Source organism: Carex rostrata, chromosome 7 (assembly GCF_964058835.1).
Source record: "Carex rostrata chromosome 7, lpCarRost1.2, whole genome shotgun sequence".
NCBI lineage: Eukaryota > Viridiplantae > Streptophyta > Magnoliopsida > Poales > Cyperaceae > Carex > Carex rostrata.
Genome location: NC_135924.1, coordinates 3,229,051 through 3,242,969, shown reverse-complemented (window position 1 = coordinate 3,242,969; position 13,919 = coordinate 3,229,051). Strand labels below are relative to the sequence as shown.

General features: G+C 33.0%; 1 protein-coding gene across 1 annotated transcript; it reads right to left on the bottom strand.

Annotated features, from left to right (window-relative positions):
* Positions 1 to 1,380: 1,380 nt before the first annotated feature.
* LOC144557284 (UPF0481 protein At3g47200-like) lies at positions 1,381 to 3,342 on the bottom strand. Its single transcript, XM_078305838.1, has one exon. It carries the CDS (start codon positions 3,299 to 3,301, stop codon positions 1,520 to 1,522), a length of 1,782 nt encoding a protein of 593 aa, XP_078161964.1. The 5' UTR covers positions 3,302 to 3,342; the 3' UTR covers positions 1,381 to 1,519.
* Positions 3,343 to 13,919: the final 10,577 nt, after the last annotated feature.

Sequence of the window (13,919 nt, the reverse complement as noted above, 5' to 3'; positions counted from 1 at the left end):
ATTTATTTGTTTCTCTTGGTTATATACTGAATTGTAGATGCACCAGAATAATTGTATTAGACTAACTTGATCCAGTCATTCAATGCATGTCATTCCAATTTTCTATTGAAAATGAAAAATAAAATTTATAGCTAAAATTGAAAAAATTTCAGGCTAAGAAATTGAAGAAAAGAAACAAAGATAGTTCCTAAAACAAGTTTTTAGTCTCCACAGCAGTGCGTGGACACTTGACTAGTTTCTCTAAAAACATAATACATGCCCTGTTATCGGTGCTAAAAATAACCTTGAAAATTGAATAATAAAAGAAATATATATAGTACAAAGTTACAAGCATAGAAGGAAAAATCCAAATCGGAATTAGATGAATCAGTCAGAATCAGTTGAGTTGGATTGGAAACTCAGACCATTTGGCAAAAACTTGTTTTGTACCAAAAAGAGTAAAATTTTATAAAACAATAATATGTTAAAATTATTAAATTGAAAAAAAATATTACACACAAATAATTTATTTATATAATATAATACAATTTTTGATGTGGTGTCCAAATTCATCTAGAATTTAAATATTATAGAAACATGTTCTAAACACAAAAAATAAGTAGTTCAGTGGTAAACCTCTTTCTTTTTATCCAGCACACCCTGGTTTCAAGTCGCGCAGGTGAAAACTTTTTGAGCAGTTTCTATTTTCTCTTAATGGAGACATTTCAGCCAAAATTTGACTAGGATAGGGCCGTTTCGGGTGAAATTTGACTAGAATAGGGACGTTTTGACCAAAATTTGATTGGAATAGAAACGTTTCGGCCGAAATCCGCTGAGAAAATAGCCTACCGTGTTGGCCAATTTGAGTGTAATTTTTTCTCTTAACATACTTTTTTTACAAATTATTTTTTTATCCATTTTTATTTTTGGCTACAAAACAAGCTTCTGCCAAAGAAATCCGAGTTTCCGATCCGATTCATCCGATTCCGGCTGATTTAGCTGATTCCGATTCAGAGTTGCTAACACTGAAAGCCTCTGTTTGAAGAGGTGGAGGTGTGCTAAGAGGTCTTCCGGTACAGTAAAAGAGCTATGGGAATCAGTTTTCCTAGCAACGTGTTCACATGTATGAAAACAAAGGAATGTACTTATTTTTGGGGGAAATGAGATTCCACCCGATCGAATTGCTTGCAGTAAGAGTGTTTCAAGAGGTAAAATTGTATAGGTCTGCAAAGTGCAAACTTTGTTTTGTCTAATTCCCTGAAGCGTTTGTATTGACTCATGTACTTTAAATTTCAATAAAATCACCTTGGCAGCAACTGCCGTGTTTCTCAAAATATACAATGCATACCTGTAACCGGTGCTGAAAATAACCTTCAAAACTGAATAATAAAACAAACAAAGTAAAGGAAACCAATGATATATAGTGCAGAGATACAAGGTGCTTTTGAATAAAACTCATAGCAAATCATAAAAACTAAGGACAGAGAATATAGAACACTGAAAGGAATTACAAACAAGGAGGAAATGAGCCAAGTCCTCTTCATGGGGGAAGGAAGTAGGCAAAAACTGCAATGAAAGCTTGTACAAATGTAAGAACTAGAAGTATGGAAGCAGCAATGAGAGATATTGTTGCACACGGACTGCTAAAATAATCCCGAATACATTTTGCTCGCTGCCTGTGCAAGCTTGATCCAATGTATCTGTTCACTTCTGTGTATAATTTTGCCAGATAATGATCACTGTAAAAATCATTATATTCGGTGACATGGTTGATGAAAAGAGTCACCTCCTCTTCACTGCCTAGCCAGTTCTCAATGATTTCGCACTCTTGTAATATTGTCACATCATTTGGTGTGTTTAATAGATTATCCAAAAATGCTACATATGTTGTAAAGGGGTTATGCTCTTTGCCATATTTGGAATGTTCAAATGCTATAAGGTTTGCGAATATACGTTTAGTGTCATCGGTGATTTCTAGGCTAGGGATTTTCAAGACACCATCTTCAAATGATATGTCGAGAAAGTGTTTTGCGTTGCTCTTTGGTTTGAATTTCAGGCCCTTTTGTTTAAGCTCAGTGGCAGAAGGGATCACCGTCGAGGATTTATGCCTGGTAGAATAGGATGATGAAACTGACAAGCTTCGAGAAGTTGAATGAGGAGTGGCAGAAGGTATTACAATCGAGGATATATTCCCGGTAGAATTCGGCAATGCCACTGACGAGCTTTGGGAAGTCGAATGAGGAGTGGCAGAAAGTATCTCCATCGAGGATATATTCACTGTAGAATTCGGCAATGCCACTGACAAGCTTTGAGAAGTTGAATGAGGAGATCTTCCACTGAGCACCTTTGAACAAAACCGATGAAGCAATCCTTTGAGATTAAATGATTTGGAACTCGATACAACTGGTTTCTCTGGGCTAGGCACTAAATAGTGGTAACAGAGGTGGACCAAATGATGAATTTCAGCTGGAGGGTCTGGATTTTTATAGTCTGTTGACTTCTTTAATACTCTGCGCTCTTCAACCATATAAAGAAGCTGATCAGTAACAAAATTCATGAAATTGTCTTCCTGTTGAAAACCAATCTTGTACAACTTCTCAATTATAAAGAAGGGAATTTGGTTCTCTAAAAGTAGCAAATCACTATCTACAAAACTAGAATTCCAGCCAACCTCTTGAACAGAATCCCAATCTCCGTTGCTCAATTTTATGAAGTACTCAAGCACAAAGCAACCGTCAAGCAGTATCATCTTGACAAATTCATTGCTGTCAAGATCATTAAACGTCTCACTATAACACCTTCGTGTTCTTGTTTCTAGCAACTTCATCTCTGATATACAGAGATCCAAACTTATGTGGTCCCCAAGGGACAAGAAATCCCGCAAGAACCGCCTTTTTTGATCCTCCATGGCTCGGAGGTGCTTTTGACCATGGTGGAATGGGCCGATGGAGATGACAGAGGGCTCAAAGAGATTCTTCTTGGTTTGGGAAATGTTATGTGGAGTGCGAAATATGGTGAAGTTCTCCGCCTCATTCGCATTGCCCCATAATGTGTCGAGTTCACATCGCAGAGAGGCTTCGAGATCTGCATCTATTGGGGCTTCTGACAAAGGAGAGGCTTGGACATCTACAACTATCGGGGCTTTTGACAGAGGAGAGGACTCTGAGAGAGGAGAGGCTTGGACATCTACAGCTATCTTGGCTTCTTCGATAAATATTTGTTCGTGAATGGAAGAGTTTTGATTCTCTGTCTCGTTTGCATTGTTGAGATGATGAAGTTGCAGCGAGGCTTCGAGATCTAAAACTATTTGGGGTTCTCCCATTAATAATTTTTCGTGAATGGGAGAGTTTTGGTGAAAGGAATAGTTTTTGGTTGAAGTTGAACAAAAGGACCTTTAACATTTGTATTTATATTGAGCATTAGTGTGGCCCCATCAGTCTGAGCTGGAAAGTGATCGGACCATATCCGTATATGATGTTTCGATATAAATTTTGTCGCCTAAGGGCTCATTTGCCGAGTTTTTTAAAAATACGCAAATTTATAAATATTTTATTATAAATAACCACATTTTTGCTCAAATCATATAGATTATTTACAGTTTCAATTAAAAATTCAAACCATAAATATTCGTTACGGTTTCAATTAAAAATTCAAATCGTAATTATTCGTTACGGTTTGAAATTTTTTTTTGATTTAAAAACTCGGACCGTATATAATATTTACGGTTTGAATTGTTGTTTTTTGTTTTTATTTTTTATTTTTTTATTTTAGCCCAAATTTGCACCTCTGGTTAACATATCAAAACACTTTCAAAAATCATGAAAATTAACTAACATGCATTCTTGACTTCATAGAATAAGGCTGTAAAGTTTCATACAAAATCTTAAAACAGATCGTGAGATATCGGCTCTCAAAAATTGCCCGAACTACTGAAGGAGTAGTTCTGAGCCCAAATTTGCACCTCTGATTAACATATCAAAACACCTTCAAAAATCATTAAAAATTTACCAACATGCATTTTTGACTTCAAAGAACAAGACTGTGAAGTTTCATACAATATCTCAGAACAGATCGTGAGATATCGGCTCTCAAAAATTGCCCGAACTACTGAAGGACTGCTTCTGAGCCCAACTTTGCACCTCTGGTTAACATATCAAAACACCTTCAAAAATCATGAAATGCAAGGTAGGCGACAGAGCCACCGTCCTCTCCGTTCTACTACTGACAGATAGAGTTGAGGTATGTAACATTCAACCCTGATTAGGAACAACAATACGACTTATTCAATATCGGAATTTCAATATCGGAATGTGCGGTAGCTTTTAATAAAGTTATAACATTTGTCCCTTTTTTTTAAAGTCTGACAAGATGTGATAAGATATGTCTGTACTCGACTTAGTATCAAGAGACTTAAGAGTCAACACTCAATAGCGAAAAAGCTATTGAAAAGCACTTCCGTTTGCATTTTGCATTAAACTAAAAATTCACTGCATACTTCAAAATTATCTTCCATATAGCTAGTGAATACTATGATAAGCTCCTTTTCTCTAGACCTCCAACTCCACTGATATATAAATGCAATTTAGAGATTTTTAAATGGTTTTTTGTTTTTTTTTGTACCGCTTGACTTAATACTAAATTAATTTAAAAATATATAAATTTGAGATGTAAATATATCATTTGTGAAGTAAATAAGTTTCAACAGTTTGAATCTATCGTTTAAAGTTAAGCTCACCAAAAAAATTAGTGCCACAAAATAGAGAAATTTTAGTAACATTAACTATAATTAGTGTCACAACATAGAGCAACTAATTTATTAATGCGAATTTCCTTTCACAAAATATTTTTTGTCCTTTTGACTATTGTCTATGGGATGTATATATTTCTATAAACTATTTGTCTTTTTTTTTAATCAAATATATTTACTTGCATTACGATACTAGTGTGTGTGTGTGTGTGCATATATATATATATATATATATATATATATATATATATATATATATATATATATAGATAGATAGAGAGAGAGAGAGATGGGCTATGGTACATTGCAATATAGAGCCATCTATGTTGCATGGATACCGGTACAAGTATCGTATCGGATACGATACGGATACAGATACAGCGATATGGTAATTTTCAAAAATCATGGATACGATACGGTTATTATATATATTATTTTTTATTATTTTAATTATATTATTAATTCAACACTTGTATTATACAATAGAAAAATAATTTAGTTAGTTCAACACTTACATTATTAATTTAAGTTAGTTTATAATTTAATTAAATACAATAATGAGTATATAAGTTTCACAAATTAATTTAGTGACAACTCTATATGTGAGTAATTCATGTGACCCATTGTTACAAAAATTCAACACTTATATTTAATTTACTCATTGCACCTAAATTAAGTGCCACGGACAATCTTTGATCAACTAGTCCGGATTACAGCTTTTAGTGTTAGTCCCACAACAATAAACTAAACTGGAAACGAGAGTATATAACTCTCACATAAAATTCGTACTTATTTATTGAAGAGAGACGAGAGAGAGCAGAAGTTTGAAACTTGAATTTCAATAATTAAATATATAAATAATGCCTTTGTAACTAGGGGTGCAAACGGATTGGATATTATCTGACTGTATCCGACTTCATATCTGAAAATTTAATACGGATATCCTGAATATCCGTGCGGATACAGATATGGTTTTGAATTTTCACTATCCGTATCTGAATAGTAGATATATATTACATAGTTTAAAATATATTATGAGAATTGCGATTGGATATTATCTGACTGTATCCGACTTCATATCTGAAAATTTAATACGGATATCCGATATCTGAATATCCGTGCGGATACAGATATGGTTTTGAATTTTCACTATCCGTATCTGAATAGTAGATATATATTATATAGTTTAAAATATATTATGAAAACAATTCTGTTATTCAACTATTATAAAAAGAGGATATCCGTATCTGTATCCAGTTAATATTCGATCCGTATTTGTATCCGTCTAATATTCAATCTGTATCCATATCCGGAAAATAAAAACGGATACGGATATGATTTTACCACTATGGGATCCGTATCCGATCCGAACCCCTATTTGTAACACTCGCCAAGTGGAGTTGGAGAGAGGAGAGAATTGCACAGGCCCCCACACACACCCACTTTGAATATGAAGGAACGAATCCAGCGGAAAAATTGAGAAAAACAAGATTAACGTATCGCCAGCTGTTTCGCGCATCCAGACAGCCGTATTATTGCCGTTCAACCTCTGGAGTCAAGGGATACACCAGCTCACCTGATATGCCAGCTAACGTATCGGATACGTATCGTGGCCGTATCGGACGCGTGTTGGTATCGGATACGCACCCGATACGGGTACGGTGCCCAAGATGGAGTATCCGAGTAAGATAGATAGTTATTTTTGTACATTAAACTATAAATCACGTGATTAAAAGTTCAAATAACCGATTCAAACCGTTCATCTTGTTATTCATATTAATGTGTTTGGAGACCAAATTTTATATTTTTTTTTAGATTTATTGAAAATCGCTATTTTTTTATGGTCGAGATTTGTCTGAAAACAACGATTTTCAATAAATCAAAAAAAGTAGTAAATTTTTTTCAAAAAATGTAAAATTTGGTCGCCAAACACATATTAACATGGACAACAAGATGAACTGTTTGGATCGGTTATTTGGACTTGGAATCACGTGATTTATAATCCAATATACAAAAATTGCTATCCATTGTAATATACCATAGTCCATCTCTCTCTCTCTCTCTCTATATATATATATATATATATATTTATAGAGAGAGAGGAGTGTTAAAATGCATGCACCCTCCCTTTTGTGCTCCTAACGTGCACCCTCTTCTCATATCTTTATTTTCAAAGTTCAAATAGTCGATTCAAACCTTCAAACGTGTTCTTCATATTAAAATGTGCTTAGAGACCAAATTTTATATTTTTTGGAAATTTTTTACTATTTTTTCAGAATTTTTGAAAATTATCACTTTACTGAATTTTTTATTATTGTTTAGTTTAATCAAAAATTCTGAAAAAATGGTAAAAAATTTGGTCTCCTTTCCTTTGGTCGCTAACCAACCAATACTGAAGGTTATCGGTGTCTACCACTAAAGAATATAGTTTGTTTCTTTTGTTGTTTTAGTTGTTTGTGTTGTTGGATGTTGATATTTAGATGTGAATGTTTTTTTGATGTTGATGTAGTTTGGATGATATTTTGCATGTAGAACGATGGATGTATTTTGCGTTTTAATTAATAAAAAGTATACTTGACAGCCACTGTCATCATATAATAAATTGCAAATAGACTATTAATGTCAGCATAATTGATGATAACTGAAAGATTTATAGAAAAATTTAAGTTGATGCAAATTCGTACGAATTTCAACATACATCAGATAGTTTACATTCAGATTTGAATAAATTTTCTCCAAAGCACATCGGAAAAAACCCAACATTTCCTTTCCGGACAGGTGAGTGTATTGTCCCGAAGTGCTTTGGCCATAACTATTTAGACGGATACAACAGACTTGGAATAAGATATAATCTAAGATTCTTCAGACAAAACAATACCAATCGGAAACCGGACTAGTTAGATCATTCGTCGCTTAATGACAAATTGAGAGATAGATAATTGCATAAAACGACAAGCAAATAATTTACGTCATCAACATGTTAGGTTATTTTATTCTTTGAAAAGAAAAAGAAAATAAGAAGAAAACAAAACATCAGACAATCTTTGAAAATCATCGATTACGCTGAGCTGGAAGATAGAGCTCGGAAAGAGATAGGTCCTTCACCAGCTCTATTCTAATTATTGTCCATACATAACCTTGAAACTTCATGCATAACAAAATAAAAATGCTACTTTTCAACATAGCCCTTGCATTATTGAAAACTCTTTCCTGAAATAAAGCTCTAACAGTAAGCCACGATTTGAACAAGGAATTCAGAGAAAGTTAAGTCTTCCTAATAAATTCCTAACAAAAATTTCACCAAAAAGAAATAGACCAGCTCCGTCAAAAAAAAAAACAAAAAAAAATGTTCCAATGCTGATGGTTCTATCAATTATCTTAAAAAGTATATGATGTTTTGACATAAATTTTGTAATTAAATTCACCGGTCCCTTTAATTTCAAATATAATGCAAATATAATGATGAATTACGTCAACTATTGTTAGTGTGATCTTATTATTTCACCTGAGAGAAATAACTGAATTCCAAATATTTTGGGCAAGTCCAACGAATTAAGATTTTCATGTAAATTCATTCTTTCGAGGGTTCCCAACATGATCTGAACAAAAAATTAGATTAATCAATAATTACTTTTGAAAATATTTCGAGATAATAATTTATATTTTGTCTGGACTTTGAAAGTTCATATAATATTATAAGTTGGAAAGCCTGACAATACAACCAACATAAGAGCCGGCCTTCTAATTTATTAATTAGTTATGATGTTCTAATAATTAAAATTCAACTTGTAACCATGTGAATGGTTAGTTCTTTTAATTTTAACTTTTGGGAATTCGTTTCTTCAATCTGACCTTGTTCAATTTAAATCCGCTACTATATATATGTTGTGCATTTAATTTTAATTAGCCATGTGACACACTCAATTAATTTCTTTTAGGAGTAATGATGGAATATAATAAGTTGCAAATAGACTATTAATGTCAGCATAATTGATGATAACTGAAAGATTTATAGAAATTAAAATTTAAGTTCATACAAATTCGTACGAATTTCAACATAGATCAGACGGTTTACATTCAAATTTTAATAAATTTTGTCCAAAGCACATTGGAGAAAACCCAACATTTCCTTTCCGGATAGGTGAGTTTATTGTCCCGAAGTGCTTTGAACAGAACTATTTAGACGGATACAACGGACTTGGAATAAGATATATAATCTAAGATTCTTCAGACAAAACAATACCAATCGGAAACCGGACTAGTTAGATCATTCTTCGTTTAATAACAAATTGAGAGATAGATAATTGCATAAAATGACAAGCAAATAATTTACGATATCAACGTGTTAGGTAATTTTATTCTTTGAAAAGAAAAAGAAAATAAGAAGAAAACAAAACATCAGACAATCTTTGAAAATCATCGATTACGCTGAGCTGGAAGATAGAGCTTGGAAAGAGATAAGTCCTTCACCAGCTCTATTATAATTATTGTGCATACATAATAACCTTTAACCATAAGTAAATAAAAATGCTACTTTTCAACAAAGCCCTTGCATTATTGAAAACTCTTTCCTGAAATAAAGTTCTAACAGTGAGCCTCGATTTGAAGAACGAATTCAGAGAAAGTTAAGTCTTTCGAAATTCATAACAAAAATTTCAAGAAAAAGAAATAGACCAGCTCCGTCAAAAAAATAAAAAAATTGTTCCAATATTTTGGGCAAGTCCAACGAATTAAGATTTTCATGTAAATTCATTCTTTCGAGGGCTCCCCAACATGATCTGAACAAAAATTAGATTAATCAATAATTTCTTTTTTAGAATTTCGTTTATTTATGATGGATTTTGGGTGAATGATTTGCTTTACTTGGTCACCGTCGGTACTGAATAATTCTGGTTCAGAATTAATTGGGGAACCTTCAGATTTTTTTAGTCAATGCACATTTCAATATGGAGATCACATCTAACGGTTAATAAATATTAAAAAATTTCTAAAAAATGTAAAATTTGGTCTCCAAGTACATTTCAATATAGAGATCACATCTAACGGTTCAGATCGGTCATTTGGATTTTCAAATTAAAAATACTGCGGCGTGAAGTACAAATGCATTTTACTCCAAGGAGTAGCATAGCCCATCCCGTGTTTGGAGAGCAAATTTTACATTTTTTGGAAAGTTTTTACTATTTTTTTAGATTTATTGAAAATCATTGTTTTTCAGACAAATGTGGACCATAAAAAACAGCGATTTTCAAATAAATCTAAAAAAGTAGTAAAAAATTTCCAACTCGTTGTGGATATTTTCCTTCACAAAGAAATGAGTGGTTTTGAAAATACATAATTATATATATTGTGAGCATTTTCCGTGTACCATACTTGTCTCCGTCAATGGTTAAAAGAGTCGCTAATTCCTCACTTTTTTTTTTTTTTTTTAGAATTCATTTTTATTTATGATGGATTTTGGGTGAATGATTTCCTTTACTTGGTCACCGTCGGTACTGAATAATTCTGGTTCAGAATTAATTGGGGAACCTTCAGATTTCTTAGTCAATGCCTCGTCAATCCCTCGTTTTGTTTTAGTTGCAAAACCATAGATTAGTGCAGTCAATATATTAATTATGAAGTCAACTACGGAGTTAGTTCAAAGGTAGGAAATGAAACGTACATCTATTATCATGTATTAATCCAAATTTGAATATGAGGAGGCCGGGCTCAAATTTGTCATTGTTTTCATGCTAAAAAATGAACCGCTGAAAGTTCAAACAAACGATATGCACCAGAATGATTATCATATTCAAATGTTTTTGAAGACCAAATTTTTTCTGTACATATATATGGCATAAGCTTATTTTTAAATTATAAAGTAATTAATAGAGACATATTCTAATATATAGTGGTATATATGGAAGAAATAATTGTAATTCACAAATTACTATTTGTTTGCTTGACACAATTAATTCAGCTTAGCTCCCAAAATAATAGTTGCCCATTGTGGACCATATATATATATATATGAGATGGGCTACGGTGAGTTGCAAAGTAAAACGCGATTCTACTTCACGCTGTATTTTTATTTTGAAAGTCCAAACGACCGATCTGAACCGTTAGATGTTTAATCCATATTGAAATGTGCTTGGAGACAAAATTTTACATTTTTTGGATTTTTTTTTACTATTTATTAAGCATTTTTGAAACTTGCTGTTTTGCTGTGAACAGTAAAAACAGTACAATTTTCTGGACCATCAGATCAGCGACTTTTAAAATTGCTTAATAAATAGTAAAAAAATTCCAAAAAATGTAAAATTTGGTCTCCAAGCACATTTCAATATGGAGAACAAGATGAACGGTTCGGATCGACGTTTTGAACTTTAAAATCGCAAAATATGAGTGTGAAGTAAAATAGTTGCTTTACTTCGCAACTCACCGTAGTCCATCTCTCTCTCTATACATATATATGAATAGAACTAGGGTGTTGTTAAGTTCACCGTATCAAACTCTTTGGTGAACTCAAATGTAAATTAACTCATCAAGTTGGCTTTAAATGATGAATCTAAACCGTTGAAATCCGCCTACCTTACGAGTGATGCGTCTACATGCGAAAATTTTAAACATTCAAATTAATTTAGTATAAAGTCAAGCAATCAAAAAACGTTCAAAAAATGAATGCATTAAAATTAATTTATTAACCTTCTAATTTTGACCAATTGACTTTATACTAAATTAATTTGAATGTTTAAAATTTTCACATGTAGATGCGTCACTTGTAAGGTTGGTGGGTTTCAACGGTTCGGATTTGTCATTTGAAGCCAATTTGACAGGTTTTAGACTTGAGTTCACTAAAGGACTTGGTGAACTTAAGAACACCCTAGTTCTACTCTTTATATATATATAGAATTTTATTTTGGTTTACAACCCTATAGGTTTTTTAATAATAAAGACAGAAACCGATCACACCCATCAGTTCATATTAGTACATAAACATACATATAGCAGCCATATCAGTACATAAAATATAACAACTGAACTGTCTTTTATAAAGCTAGACAAGAAAAACAAGAAACATAGAACTGTGCTATGATTACATAAAGATGAGTTTTTGGGTCATCGTCCTTACATTGATAGATAGCAAGCATGCATTCTTTTCTGTACTTGTGTTCAAATTGATAGGTAGTGGCCCTCATGATTTGTTGTCATTAGCACAAACAATGTTGTTGATGGAGTCATGGCGAGTCTGAGTATCCAGAGGAGCCTTTGTGCGCTGATGAGTTCTATGCCTGATTTGTGTATGATTGAGACAGATTTTAACCAGTTTGGGGTTGTATAATATTCGTAACCCTGCTTTGAGGCTAATGCCTCTTTTGAGGAAGGAAATTTCTAAAAGCCCATAAAAACCTTTTGTATTGCATGTCCAATAAAATGGCCCGTAAGCAACACGCATTGACAAACATTTTGACAGTCCCACCTCTTAAAAACCCATATTTCTTTTATCAACAAAAATGAGGCTACTTCCCTTTGTTAACCTTTCATATCTGAAAGTGCATTTATATTACGAGGGAGTGGGGGGACAGTCTGATCTGATGAATATCGAATCTAATTTGGTGGTTGGTAAGAACCGTCCCATCAGCATCAAGAATCGTGTGCATTTGAGTTACACGAATTTCAAAACAGTCTGCACAAATTTTGATGTTGATCACCCATTCCGACCGAATAATTTGTTCCAGTGCCCATCGAAGCACCTCCGATTCCATGTTATGAGATCGCATTTGCAATTCCCGTACGTATCACCTGAGTCGTGAAGATCTTCATCTCACTGCCAAAACTCAGCTCCAATCTCCTTGAACCGGGACATTTCATTAGCCATTAGTTAGGCTGTGTAATAACTTAGGATATGCGGTTGTAATCAAATTTATATAATGCATCATTGGTAGTCACTGCCAATTTTTCAAAAAAAAAAATTTTAACTATTTTCTATTAGAACTAATTAGCGTCCAAAAGCACTGCTCCTAAAGAAAATTGAGTTGCACTATACTTAAAATTGTAAGAAATAGAACAATTGACAAGGTAATGGAGCCGAAATTTTTATTTCTAACATAATAAAAAAATAAATCAAAACACTTCAATTTTGAGGAAATTCGACATTTATCCAGGCCGCACAATGCCGCTGAGGCTCCAAATGGTTCTGCGACATCAAGAATCTGATTAACGATCCGATCAGATTAACTCGAAGAAAGTGATCGATTCAGACTAGCTAATTAAGAGATCAAGTTTTAATTAGTGAAATAAGAAATCTGTGTGATTTTTGAGATTTTTTTTAGTACGGTACATGTATCCCTCTCCTTTCTCTCTTAATTTCCATTATTCAAATTATTAGTTGTTTTCTTTATTTTTGGATTTTATAAAGTGGGATCGAGCCAGGTTATTTCCAGGTCAAATTGGGCCGGGCTTAATTCGAATGGTCCAATTTCTCCATTTCCATATTTTGTTCACTTTTACCCGGCCTTTTAATATATATTTTTATTCTTTTAGAAATTAAGCTTGATAATTCGAAAAGAAACATAATAGAACAAATTATATTTATACAAAACATATTAAACAAAAATTTTTGATAGGTTTTAAAGCTTGTCAAAGCATAATAACAAAACATAAAAGAAATTGTGATTTTTAAAATTATAGTTCAAAGTGAAAGCGGCAATATTTTTTAATACCCTAAAAAAAAATTTAATTTTAAAAATGCTCATGTGTGCAGTTTTTTTTATAAATGCCCTGACCGCCTGGACTTGGGGCGGCCCGAAAATCTTAATGAGGCGCCCCATTCACGGGCGCTCCATGCCCCTAGTAAGGCGCCCCTACATAGGCGCTCCATGCCCCAAGTGAGATGCCCCGGGCAGGGGCGGGCTATAGCCCAATTTTTTTTAACCCAGTTTTTTACCTGCTTGCTCTCTCCTACCCACTCCTTCCTGCTGCGATTAGAGCTCTCTCCAGGCGTTTTTTTGGGCTAATAGGTATTTGTTTTAAAATTATGTTTAATTATGCTAATTAATCATTACTATTACTGCTGAAGTACTGCCGAAAATCAAGAATAATTTTTAAATAGCATGATTATCATATTACTTTTTTTTTATTTCATAAGTTCCATTATAAATAATTAGATTTTCATATTAACATTCATAGAACAATATTTTCATATTAACAATCAAGA

Coding starts and splice junctions, on each gene's coding strand:
- LOC144557284 (XM_078305838.1), bottom strand. CDS start 3,301: ATGGGAGAACCCCAAATAGTTTTAGATCTCGAAGCCTCGCTGCAACTT.